The 12,502-nt window shown below is 46.8% G+C and overlaps 1 protein-coding gene across 1 annotated transcript; it reads left to right on the top strand.

The window, feature by feature from the left end:
- Positions 1-544: 544 nt before the first annotated feature.
- Positions 545-10,945, top strand: spdl1 (spindle apparatus coiled-coil protein 1). Its single transcript, XM_038276065.1, has 14 exons — positions 545-628; positions 3,481-3,642; positions 3,737-3,913; positions 3,988-4,182; positions 4,251-4,400; positions 6,078-6,176; positions 6,252-6,362; positions 6,432-6,572; positions 6,683-6,789; positions 8,486-8,606; positions 8,701-8,767; positions 8,839-9,012; positions 10,427-10,496; positions 10,718-10,945. Exons 2-14 carry the CDS (start codon positions 3,481-3,483, stop codon positions 10,857-10,859), a joined length of 1,716 nt encoding a protein of 571 aa, XP_038131993.1. The 5' UTR covers positions 545-628; the 3' UTR covers positions 10,860-10,945.
- Positions 10,946-12,502: the final 1,557 nt, after the last annotated feature.

Genomic DNA, 12,502 nt, shown 5'->3' with positions numbered 1-12,502 from the left:
AACAACCATGTTTGATAAGCACGTCTGTTTCTGATTGGCTCCTCTGGTTCTGCTCAGCTTCTGCTCAAGCTGCTGAATCCTCTTTGGACCTGAGCTCTGATGTTCTGCCCTGGATGTCCTGATCAGATGTCCTGCTCCCGATGTTCTGATCTGATTGTTCTGATCCGATGTTCTGATGCGGATGTTCTGATCTGATTGTTCTGGTCCAATGTTCCGCTCCAGGGTTTGATCCATGCAAAGATCTTCTGCTTTGAACGTTTAGAGATTCCAGGGTTCTGTGGTTTGACACTGAGTCGCCTTTGGATTCAGTGGTTATTTGAATAAATGAACACTTATGCAGTGTTTATTTTTGGTTTTTATTTTTATAAAGCACTTGGTATGCTATAAATGTTAAAACAATGAGAATGCAGTGTAGTATAGTATAAACATAAATAAAGAAAAATATAAACTTATAAAGAAACCCTCCATCAGAGCTCTTGGTGGAAGTAGTAAAAATGAAGCGTTTGATCCTCTTGGCCGCTAGAGGTCGCTCTTACTGTACAGTTCTCCTGATTCAAACTATCGCGATACATCACGGGAACAGGATTCAAACCAGGGCGGGTTAACGGAGGACAGCTTCCTCAGAAAGGTGGAGTATTGTTGGAATTATTTTATTCATATAAGTAATATGTTATCATAAATGTTTAGTAGACTTCGATGCGGAAGTGAAATATTAGAGCCACTTTCTGTCAAACAAAAGGAAGTTTAGCGAATATCAACGTAAACGGGTTCGGTGTTTGACGTTGATCGGTTGGTTTGTCCGCCATGGCGCAGCCTCTGCCGCCGCAGCGGCTCCCCAGCCATCCGTTTCCACAGCTCTGCTCACAGGGACACCGACTGTGCTGCTCCCGGTGTCAGAGACTAACTGGTGGCCAGTTTAACTGGTTAGAATCTATCCGGACTGCAGATGATCCTGAAGCTTAGGTGGCTGTGGCGATGCCTGATGAAAACAATATTCCTAACGTAACAAACTGTTGGCAAATAACCAACCAGACATTTCTAACGGATGAATGTGGATGTTTTTGTTTTTAGAAAGATACAGTAATTAACTTGTATCAACAGAAAAGCAGTTGCAAATTAGTGCAAATAATCCCACACAATGAACAGAGTCTTTCACAAGTGCAGAAATAAAAACAGTCTGTGTGACATGGAGGGTCATTCCTATCGCTATAAATCAAACCTGCAGACCTCCTGCTGCATAAATCCCTGAATGTAAATATAAATCCATTAAAGAGGCTCATCATTCAGAAGATCTGGCTCCAAAGAAGAACATTAAAAACAAACTTTTTCAATTCAAAATTCCAACTATTCCCACCTTTATTTTTCAAATGGTGACAGAAAGTTATTTTCTTGTTTTTAAATTCCAGGATCTCACTTTTCCTTCACGTTCCTGTTTGGACACGGATCCCAGTCTCTAGGAAGGTGTTGGTTTCAGGGGTCTGTCCTGTATGATGAGCTGCTTCAGGTCTCAATAACGTGTTCAGTCTGGATGTTATTTCCAGGTCTGAGGCCATAACAGGCTGCTGCTGAACTGCGTTTACTGCCCTCTATGCACTAATGGGTAACATGTAGTTTTTCAACTGCCTGCTTATAAGGAAAGGTTATTTCACTGTAGAATTTAAATCCTAGAGTTTAGCAGCCATGGTGTGTTTATCATACAACATGGCTGCTTGATATTTATCATGTAGAAAAAGGCAGATAAGAAATCAATCAACTAGATTAATTAGTGAGAAACAGCGTCATCAGCACAGCTGTTTTTGGGGATTAGGTGGCTGGGTGGTTGCCTGATCAAAATGCTGCAAAAGTAAAGGAAGTGGTCAGGATAAATGTTAAAAGTTATCCTGGTCTAAGGTCTATCAACCTGCGTCTGTCTGTGGAAAGTGTTTAATATTAGGAGAAAGTGAAGTTTGGGGATGAAATAAAGGCGTCAGCAGCATCTGAAGGCCTCCCAGTCTGCAGAGGGACTGGAAAACCCTCCATCACCTGGGATGCTGCCATGATGTTGATCATTAAATTAGGGTTGTAGTTCTTTAAATGTGGAATTATTATTGTTGATGTTTTCTCCATGTGGCAGTTATGACCCTGCCATGATGTGTAGCCATGTTTTATTACGTCAGCTGTCATTTCTTAGTCCCTTCTGTTTGTCGTTTTATTGTTTGCATGCAGAACAACTTTAAGTCATTCACATTTTTAAAGTCACTGGTAACTGAGAATTATTTGATTTACTTTTTACTGAGTCTTTACTGTTTGTTTTACTGGCACAATTAGAGAGACCAATTAGAAACTCATCACAAAACACTAATGGTGAAGAAATGTTTGCCTTTTCAGACTCAGGAGATAACATTATCTCACCGACTCTGAAAAATCTGATTGAGCTGCTGATTCAAACCTCAGTCATTGTATGATTTCACCTGTGAACTGTTTCTGTTACCTGGATCAACTGCTGGCAGTTAATGTTTCAGGATCCGCTGATCGTTTAAATCATCTTTTACGCTTCACAATATTAGACATTATTACAAATTTTTTCCTTATTTACCCTTCCAACTTAGCTTTCCTCTGCGTGATAGTAAAACAACTTTAATGCGATCATCGAGTGCAAATTTTCAAGGCAGGATTTAAGGTGTTTTATTTAATTTATTGAGAGTTTAGTTTCTCCCACGTGCTTTGAATGCATCAGTCACTCTTCCTCCAGAAAGCGTTCTGGCACACACAACAATGAGTATGTGTGTTTACTTACAGCGTAACTATGGCGACAGCTGAAAAGCCAAATAAGTCTAAGGTGGAGCCAGAAAAGCTGCTTCCCACCTGAAAACAATATGGCGGCGATCTGGATTTGACAAAAATGATGTCCAACGAAATGCGGCCATTTGCAAAACATGCAGGCAAACCAGACGTTAGCAATAATCCCAGATTCCTCCACCTAAAGAAGTCATCGGCTGCAAAATGAAGACTTGTTAAAGATTCTTTTTGTTTCAGAGCTTTTCTTTTGGCCGCTGGGATGTGCTGTTTTTAATAACCACCAAACTGCTCTCATGTTGCAACATTCTCACTCCTGAATAACCTCCATGTGCAGCTGATGGTTAAAAATCAAATCAGAGATTTTAAATTCATTGTATTTAATGACATTAATTTAACATAAAGCTGAGCGACTGAGAGATAAAGGAAAGTTGAAATAAAAAAGGGAGGGATGGATGCGTCTGAGCAGGCAGTAGAAGATGGATCTCCTCCTCTTTCTCCCATCATGGCGTCCAGTCCTCGCCGCTGCGGTGGCCCTGATGCAGCCAATCAGCAAGCAGAGCTTCGGTCCTCTGTTTGACCATTCACTGATGGTTTATGAATGGGGCGGAGCTAAACTGGAAGGTTTTAAACTAAAGCATCAGAAATGACAGGAGAGAGAGGAGGTGATGATCTGTCTGTGGCATCACTTCCTGTTCCTGTCAGATGGCAGCGGAGGACGAGCTGCAGCTGCTGAGGAGCCAGCTGAAGAAGAGCGAGGAGCAGGCCCGGCAGGCCGCTCAGGCCGGCCTGGACCTCCTCAGGCAGGTGGACGAGCTGCAGGAGCGCCTGGACGAGCAGAGGGTGGAGATGACCAACGCCCTGGAGGTGAGCAGCCCACAGACGCCTCCTGCAGGTTCTGCTCCACGCCTGAACCAACGTAGACCTGCAGCTAGTAGATCTGAGTCTCTGTGTGCCGTAGGCTCTGGAGCAGGACAAGTACTCCCTTCAGAAGGAGGTGGAGCTCAAGAACCGGATGCTGGAGTCTCTGCAGTCAGAGTATGAGAGCGTGAAGAAGCAGCAGAAGCAGCAGCTTGAAGAACATCAGGAACATCTGGAGAGGAGCCACAGCGTGGCCCTCAGTGAGCTCCAGAACAAGGTAGGACATCAGAGGCCCGGCGCTCAGCGGCTGGCGCTCAGGTCCAAACACGGTTCTGTTCTCCTGCGGTTCAGGTTCTGAGGCTGCAGTCCTCCCTGGAGGAGTTCCAGCTGAACGAGAAGCAGCTGACGCACAAGCTGGAGCTGCAGGCGGAGGCGCTGAGCAACAAGATGGAGGAGCTGAGAGCCCTGGAACAAAACACCCAGAGCTCCATGACCTCAGAGATGATGGAGGTCCAGCTGAAGGCCACGGAGCTGGAGAACGCCAAGGTGAGGCCCGGTGGGCAGAGCCTCCCGCCGGGAGCAGCAGTGGCCTGATGTGTGCTCCTCTGGTCCAGGTGGAGATGGAGCAACTTCTGCAGGAGAGCCTCTACAGGGAGCAGCAGCTGGAGCTGAGCAGGAGCAGCCTGCTGAGACAGCTGGAGAGGAGCAGGGAGGAGAAGGAGGAGCGGGAGAGGGAGGCTGTGAGCTGGTTCAACGCTTTGGAGGTGAGGAGGAGAGGGTGGGAGGGAGGAGGAGGAGCGGGAGGGAGGGAGGAGAAGAGGGAGGGAGGGAGGAGAAGAGGGAGGGAGGGAGGGGGAGGAGAGGAAGGGAGGCTGTGAGCTGGTTCAACGCTTTGGAGGTAGGGGTGTAAATCACATCCATCATGGCGATTCGATTCAGTATCGATTTCCTGATCCAACGATTCGATTATTTTCGATACTTAAGAATACACCACGATTCGAATCGATTAATCGGTTAATTTTTTTTTTTATTATTATTTATTTTTATTTTTTTTTACACCTTACAGGCTAAACAAAGTTTCAAGTTTGAAATAAATCAATGAAAGCTGTAATATCATTATGCATTTTCTTTAGAAACAACAGCAAATAACAGAAGTAGAAAAGTTGCATCAAAAAATACTGCAAAAATACTGCACAATATCAGTGTAATGAGTTCAATGCAATACCTCGGCTCCAGAGAAACTGTCCAACATATTTTTTTTAGAATGTAATAAATATATTCAGGAAAGAGAGATGTTGTGTAGAGAGTTAGACAGGAATAAAAATAAACTACATATAAGGGAATTGTTTCAAAGGTCATCTGGGGATGTAGTTTTTGAGGGTATTTTTAATTTTCTAAGAAGAACGGGTATTTTAGGGAGAATATAATAGTTTGTCTGGTCCATACTCCATTCTGGAAGGTGGCGGTAATGCACCTATAAGTTGTTTGCCAACCGCCATTAAAAAAAAGAAGAAGAAGAAGGCTCCAGAGTGTTGACGTCACCGCCCCTTGAGAGACGCTCCGCTGCACCTCTCCCAGATTGTAGCTGACCGCAAACAGTGCACCAGACAGGAGGCCGGCTTGTTTTGTTTTTATGACCGAAATTGCGGAAAACAACTCGTGAAGTTTGACCCGCTAGAAGAGCGAGGTGCGCGAGAACGCTGGGACCCTTTTTCCAGCTGAATCTCTGCTCTCTTTGCCCCATTGTCCCTCCGTCGTCGGACTAAACTCGTCCCCACTTCCTCATCGCCTCGGCCGTATCTAGACCCACAGCGTGTAGCCCAGACCACGCTTCAATACTGAGCATAATTTAAAAATGTCTGTGTGAAGCTTGCTGCAACAAACTGCTGTAAGAGTATAACCAGGAAGCGCGGTAGGAGGGGAAAATAGGTTTAGCGCCACCGCAGCACGGGAGGAAGAATTACGCCCAGGAGCAAATGGATAAAAATAGACCGGAGGAAAAAAAAAAACATGAATCGATTATCTTGCGGACGTGTCGATGCATCGGATCGTCGGCTTTTGGATCGATGCATCGATACAAAACGATTATTATTTACACCCCTATTTGGAGGTGAGGAGGAGAAGGAGGTAGTGATTGGTTCCAGAATAGATCTTCTTGATTTCAGCATCTTTCTCACCAAGATCTACGTCATAGAGGAGCTTCTTTTAACAAGATTGTAGAACCAGCCTGGAAGCAGAACCAGCCTAGAACCAGAACTAGCTTTGCACCAGAACCAGCCTAGAACCAGAACCAGCTTAGAACCAAAACCAGTTTAGAACTTGAACCAGAACCAGCCTAGAACCAGTATCAGCCTAGAACTTGAACCAGAACCAGCCTGGTACGATCAGAACCAGAACATAGTGGACCTCTATCTGCTCATGAGTGTTTTGTATAAATCCAGAAATCTCGAGAGCAGAACCGGGACCTGCAGACCCAGTTGGATCAGGTTCTTCAGCAGGCCCAGGATCCAAGCAGCAAAGGGAACTCCCTGTTTGCCGAGGTAAGGAGACGGACCGTCTGAAGCCTTGTTTCAGAACCGAGCCTCCTCAGTAGAACCGGTTCTGGTGTTTTCCAGCTGGAGGATAAGAGGGCAGCGATGGAGCGGCAGCTCATCAGCATGAAGGTCCAGTACCAGTCCCTGCAGAAGATGCACGCCTTCAGCAAGCAGCAGATGCAGCGCCTGAAGGTAGCGTGGACACCCTGCTGTGGATCTGCTCCCTGTGGGGCGCTGGGATAAACCTCTTCTTCTCTGCAGGCCCAGATCGCCACTCTGATGCAGCTGCAGGGTTCTAGAGCCGACCCGGCTCAGCTGGAGAGGCTGATGTCCATGCTGGCTGAGAAGAACGCAGAGATCCAGAGCCTGGAGACCAAACTCCAGAGGCTGGAGAAGATGGAGGTGGGCACGCTCCTCCTGAGGAGTTCTGCTCCTCTGGTCCTGGTATGGTCCTGTGGTTGGATTCTGGTCATTCTGGATCTATGTGCTGAATATAGATGTGGTGTTTTTAGAGTCTGCTGAAGGCTGAGCCGGCCGATCCGGTCCAAGCAGAGGGAGGCGCCGGCCAGGATGAGACGTTCTACACAGACCTTCTCCGACTGAAGCTCAGCAACTCTGTGTGAGTTCATCCGCTCATCATGTTCGTCATCTTCAGCCTGGAAAGGTTTGATTTTTGGATTGAAGGATTTTCCAGGTCAGTAAAGGAGGGAAGAGAAAGACGAGCACAGAGAGAGTCGGTCCTTTCCCATCGCTGGTTGTTCTGAGGACGGATCTGATCCATCCAAGGACAAAAACAGGACATTCATGGAAATACAGCATTCATCCATTCATCATCCACCCACTATTCATCATCCATTCATCCATCATTTATCCATCCATCATTCATCCAGCCATCATTCATCCATCCATTCATCATTCATCCATCATTCATCCAGCCATCATTCATCCATCCATTCATCATTCATCCATCATTCATCCAGCCATCATTCATCCATCCATTCATCATTCATCCATCATTCATCCAGCCATCATTCATCCATCCATTCATCATTCATCCATCATTCATCCAGCCATCATTCATCCATCCATTCATCATTCATCCATCATTCATTCATCCATCATTCATTCATCCATTCATCATCCACCCACTATTCATCATCCATTCATCCATCATTTATCCATCCACTATTCATCGATTAATCATCCATCCACTATTCATCATCCTTCCATCATTCATCCAGCCATCATTCATTCATTCATCCATCATTCATTCATCCATTCATCATCCATCCACTATTCATCATTCATCTAGTTATTCATTCATCATTCGTCCATCCATAATTCATTCATCATTTATCCATCCACTATTCATCGATTAATCATCCATCCACTATTCATCATCCTTCCATCATTCATCCAGCCATCATTCATTCATTCATCCATCATTCATTCATCCATTCATCATCCATCCACTATTCATCATTCATCTAGTTATTCATTCATCATTCATCCATCCATCATTCATCCAGCCATCATTCATCCATTCATCATTCATCCAGCCATCATTCATCCATTCATCATCCATCCACTATTCATCATTCATTCATCCACTATTCATCATTCATCCATCATCCATCCATCCATTATTCATCCATTCATCATCCATCAATCATTCATTCATCCATTCATCATCCACCCACTATTCATCATTCATCTAGTTATTCATCCATCATTCATTCATTCATCCATCCATCATTCATCCATCCATCATTCATCCACCCATCATTCATCCATTCATCATTCATCCATCCATCATTCATCCACCCATCATTCATCCATTCATCATTCATCCAGCCATCATTCATCCATTCATCATTCATCCAGCCATCATTCATCCATTCATCATCCACCCACTATTCATCATTCATCTAGTTATTCATCCATCATTCATTCATCCATCCATCATTCATCCATCCATCATTCATCCATCCATCATTCATCCACCCATCATTCATCCATTCATCATTCATCCAGCCATCATTCATCCATTCATCATTCATCCAGCCATCATTCATCCATTCATCATCCACCCACTATTCATCATTCATCTAGTTATTCATCCATCATTCATTCATTCATCCATCCGTCATTCATCCATCCATCCGTCATTCATCTACCATTCATTCGTTCATCAGACATTAAACTGGTTCTGGGCTGGCATTATCTGCCATCCATCCATCTTGACCTCTAATGATCTGAGTGTAGTAAAGGCCATAGATCTGTGTGAACCAGAGTGACCTTCTCTGTGTTCTCAGGAAGGACGCTGAGCGTCTAGGGAAGGAGCTGTCCCTCCAGAGGAGGAAGTCTCTGTCAGAGAGCCAGAGAGCTCTGGAGCTGGAGAGGAAGCTCTACACATCAGAGCGCCTCCTCAAACTGGTACTGTGATCAAACCACAGCAGCTGCTGGAACCTGTTCTGATCCGTTTTTCTGCAGCTGGAACCGGTTCTGATCCAGTTTTGTGTTTCTAAAGGCCCAAAGTGAGAAGATCAAGCTGCAGCTGCGTGTAGAGGAGCTCCAACAGAAATATGAACCCAGAGGTAAGAAAGAACCCGTTCAACATCTGCTGGAATGTCCTCTGCTCTGAACCGCAGCTCCTCTGGGTCTGCAGAGGTGAAGAAGAACCTTACCCGCACCAGGAGGAAGGAGAAGCTTCCTGTTGATGTGAAGCCAGAGCCAGACAGAACTGACCAGGAGGGGCAGGCGGTTACCATGGTGACGGAGGACACTGACAGGAAGACAGAGGAAGAACAGGTCGCTACAGACGCAGCCAGCACTGCAGCAGGTAGGTGGAGAACCGACCAAGAGGAGCAGTCCGCCTCCTCCACAGCCAGAGAGGAAGATCTGACCTGTTCCCTCATGGTTCCCTGATGGTTCCCCAGTGGTTCCATGGGTGGTTCCCTGATGGTTCCCCCGGTGGTTCCATGGGGGTTCCCCAATTATTCTATGGGGGTTTCTCAGTGGTTCCCTGATGATTCCATGGGGGGGTAGCCTGATGATTCCATGGGGGGGTTTCCCGATCATCCTTTGGCGGTTCCACAGTGGTTCCATGGGTGGTTCCCTGATGGTTCCCCCGGTGGTTCCATGGGGGTTCCCCAATTATTCTATGGGGGTTTCTCAGTGGTTCCCTGATGATTCCATGGGGGGGTACCCTGATGATTCCATGGGGGGGGTTCCCGATCATCCTTTGGCGGTTCCACAGTGGTTCCATGGGTGGTTCCCTGATGGTTCCCCAGTGGTTCCATGGGTCGTTCCCCGGTGGTTCCATGGGGGTTCCCCAATTATTCCATGGGGGTTTCTCAGTGGTTCCCTGGTGGTTCCCTCATGATTCCATGGGGGGTTCCCTGATGATTCCATGGGGGGGTTTCCCGATCATCCTTTGGTGGTTCCACAGTGGTTCCATGGGTTGTTCCCCGGTGGTTCCATGGGTGGTTCCCCAATGATTCCATGGGTGGTTCCCTGATGGTTCCCCAGTGGTTCCATGGGTCGTTCCCCGGTGGTTCCATGGGTGGTTCCCCAATGATTCCATGGGTGGTTCCCTGATGGTTCCCCAGTGGTTCCATGGGTCGTTCCCCGGTGGTTCCATGGGTGGTTCCCCAATGATTCCATGGGTGGTTCCCTGATGGTTCCCCAGTGGTTCCATGGGTCGTTCCCCGGTGGTCCATGGGTGGTTCCCCAATGATTCCATGGGTGGTTCCCTGATGGTTCCCCAGTGGTTCCATGGGTCGTTCCCCGGTGGTCCATGGGTGGTTCCCCAATGATTCCATGGGTGGTTCCGTGATGGTTCCCCAGTGGTTCCATGGGTCGTTCCCCGGTGGTTCCATGGGTGGTTCCCCAATGATTCCATGGGTGGTTCCCTGATGGTTCCCCAGTGGTTCCATGGGTCGTTCCCCGGTGGTTCCATGGGTGGTTCCCCAATGATTCCATGGGTGGTTCCCTGATGGTTCCCCAGTGGTTCCATGGGTCGTTCCCCGGTGGTTCCATGGGTGGTTCCCCAATGATTCCATGGGTGGTTCCCTGATGGTTCCCCAGTGGTTGCATGGGTCGTTCCCCGGTGGTTCCATGGGAGTTTCCCAGTGGTTCCCCGATGGTTCTTCGATGAATCCATGGGGGGGTCCCCAGTGGTTCCATGGGTTCCAGTGGTTTCACGATGGTTCCCTGCAGTGGACGATCTGCTCATCATTTCTTATCTCTTCCAGAACCAGAGGTCCAACCTGCCAAGTGTGTGAAGATCAGCTCTGATGACCCAGAAGTGATCTTCAACTCCAGGTGGGTTCTGCTGCTGGTCCTGGTCTAGTTAGGACCAGCAGCCGGTCTCTGATTGGATCCTAAGTACCAGGGTCATGTCAACGAGGCACATTGGTCAGGATCAGTCAGAATGTTCTCTATAGAACCAGCTTGGTTCAGTTTGTCTTCATTCTCTCAGAAGCCCACCCCGTCCCCCAGACTGAAGCCTAATGATGACCTCTGTTCTTTTGCTTGTTCCTCAGTTGGACCGGTACCAAGGAGAAAGACGAGCTTGAGGAGAACCGCCAGCAGAACCTCCAAGAAGGGAGGAGAAGGAAACCAAAGGTTGAGGTGATCTACGTGAGGTCTGATACAACCCAGGAGAACCAGTGTTCCCAGCAGTAGAGTCTTCATGGATCGTTTCAAGCTAGAACTCTGTTGTTGTTTATTTAAGGAACTTTGTTTTTATCATTAAAGAACTTTGACCAGAACCAGCGTCTTCTCTGGGTCCATCAAAGAACCCATCCTGGGTCAGAACATCCAGGTCCCTACCTGGCCGTTAATGTTAGCTAACCATGGGGCTGGCAGCAGAACCGGTGGAACCTAGGACCATGCTGCATGCCGTTCTTTCATGGCGTTCAAGGTTCAGGGGAACCTGGGGCCACCATCAGGTCCACCTAACCCAGGGGCCACCATCAGGTCCACCTAACCCAGGGGCCACCATCAGGTCCACCTAACCTAAGGGCCACCTTTAGGTTCTTCTAACCCAGGGGCCACCTTCAGGTCCATCTAAGTCAGGGGCCAACCTCCAGGGACCTCGGTCCATCCATCAGAGCAGGAATGTTTCCTTACAGTTTCCAACATGTTGCTTAAACTTCTGATGAGATTCGATTTAAATTCAAAGTCGTTTTTGACGCTGGTATAAGTTTTAATCATGTGATCCAGAAAAAAACGTCTTGATCTCACCTCCCTGGTTCTGTTAGGTTCTGTCATGCTAGTTGTCCAAAGCTGCTGTCCTGCAGGTTCTAGAGGTGTTTAGCTCAAATAATGACCTTATATAATGACCTGGGTCAGATGAGGTCATTATGTTATTATTATATGTCATTAAATGTTAATCCCTTCATTGATCACAGTGGAGAAATTCCCTCTGTATTTAACCCCTCCCCTTGGGGAGCAGTGGGCTGCCATTGTGCGATGCATGTGGAGCAGTGTGGGGTTAAGGGTCCTACTCAGGGACCCTGAGTGCAGTCTGTGGCAAGATCAAACCGGGTACTAGGAACCTTCTCAGAGCAGCAGAGCACTGCTCTAACCACTAGGCCATCCCTCTGCAAGAGAGAAGAAATGAGGTTTCAGGGTTAGATGGAGACCTGGTCCTCACTACGTTAGCAAAACCACAATAAGCCAGTTTGGCTTTGAAGTGTTTAGAAGGAGAAACATTTACTGAGTACCAATCCAGCTGCTGAGTCCTCCGAAGGCCTGATTCATAGACCAATTACGTCATAGCGCGACGCCGAGGTCTGTCCTCGTTGCTGTCCTCTGAAGTGAGTAGTACACACCGTTGTAGGAAATCTTTAATTTCTTAGCAGTTTCTCGCATGGACTAGCCTTCATTTCTAAGAGCAAGAATATACTGTGGAGTTTCAGATGAAAGTTCTCTTTTTCTTGTCATTTTGAGCATTTAATTGACCCCACAAATGTGATGCTCCAGAAACTCAATCTGCTCAAAGGAAGCTCAGTTTTGTAGCTTCTGTAACGAGCTAAACTGTTTTCAGATGTGTGAACATGATTGCACAAGGGTTTTCTAATCATCAATTGGCCTTCTGAGCCAATGAGCAAACACATTGTACCATTAGAACACTGGAGTGATAGTTGCTGGAAATGGGCCTCTATACACCTATGTAGATATTGCACCAAAAACCAGACATTTGCAGCTAGAATAGTCATTTACCACATTAGCAATGTATAGAGTGTATTTCTTTAAAGTTAAGACTAGTTTACAGTTATCTTCATTGAAAAGTACAGTGCTGTTCCTTCAAAAATAAGGACATT

The sequence above is a fragment of the Cyprinodon tularosa genome, unplaced genomic scaffold (genome assembly GCF_016077235.1).
Source record: "Cyprinodon tularosa strain WSP-4 unplaced genomic scaffold, ASM1607723v1 ctg992, whole genome shotgun sequence".
Lineage (NCBI taxonomy): Eukaryota > Metazoa > Chordata > Actinopteri > Cyprinodontiformes > Cyprinodontidae > Cyprinodon > Cyprinodon tularosa.
Note: the sequence above shows the minus strand (reverse complement) of the source record. Positions and strands in the feature narration are given on the sequence as shown.

What these genes read in the sequence shown, in the direction of transcription:
- spdl1 (XM_038276065.1), top strand. Translation starts at nt 3,481, where the DNA reads ATGGCAGCGGAGGACGAGCTGCAGCTGCTGAGGAGCCAGCTGAAGAAG. An exon ending in ACAGAAATATGAACCCAGAG is followed by an intron (nt 8,768 to 8,838) that starts GTAAGAAAGAAC and finishes CTGGGTCTGCAG; the next exon opens with AGGTGAAGAAGAACCTTACC. An exon ending in CGCAGCCAGCACTGCAGCAG is followed by an intron (nt 9,013 to 10,426) that starts GTAGGTGGAGAA and finishes TATCTCTTCCAG; the next exon opens with AACCAGAGGTCCAACCTGCC.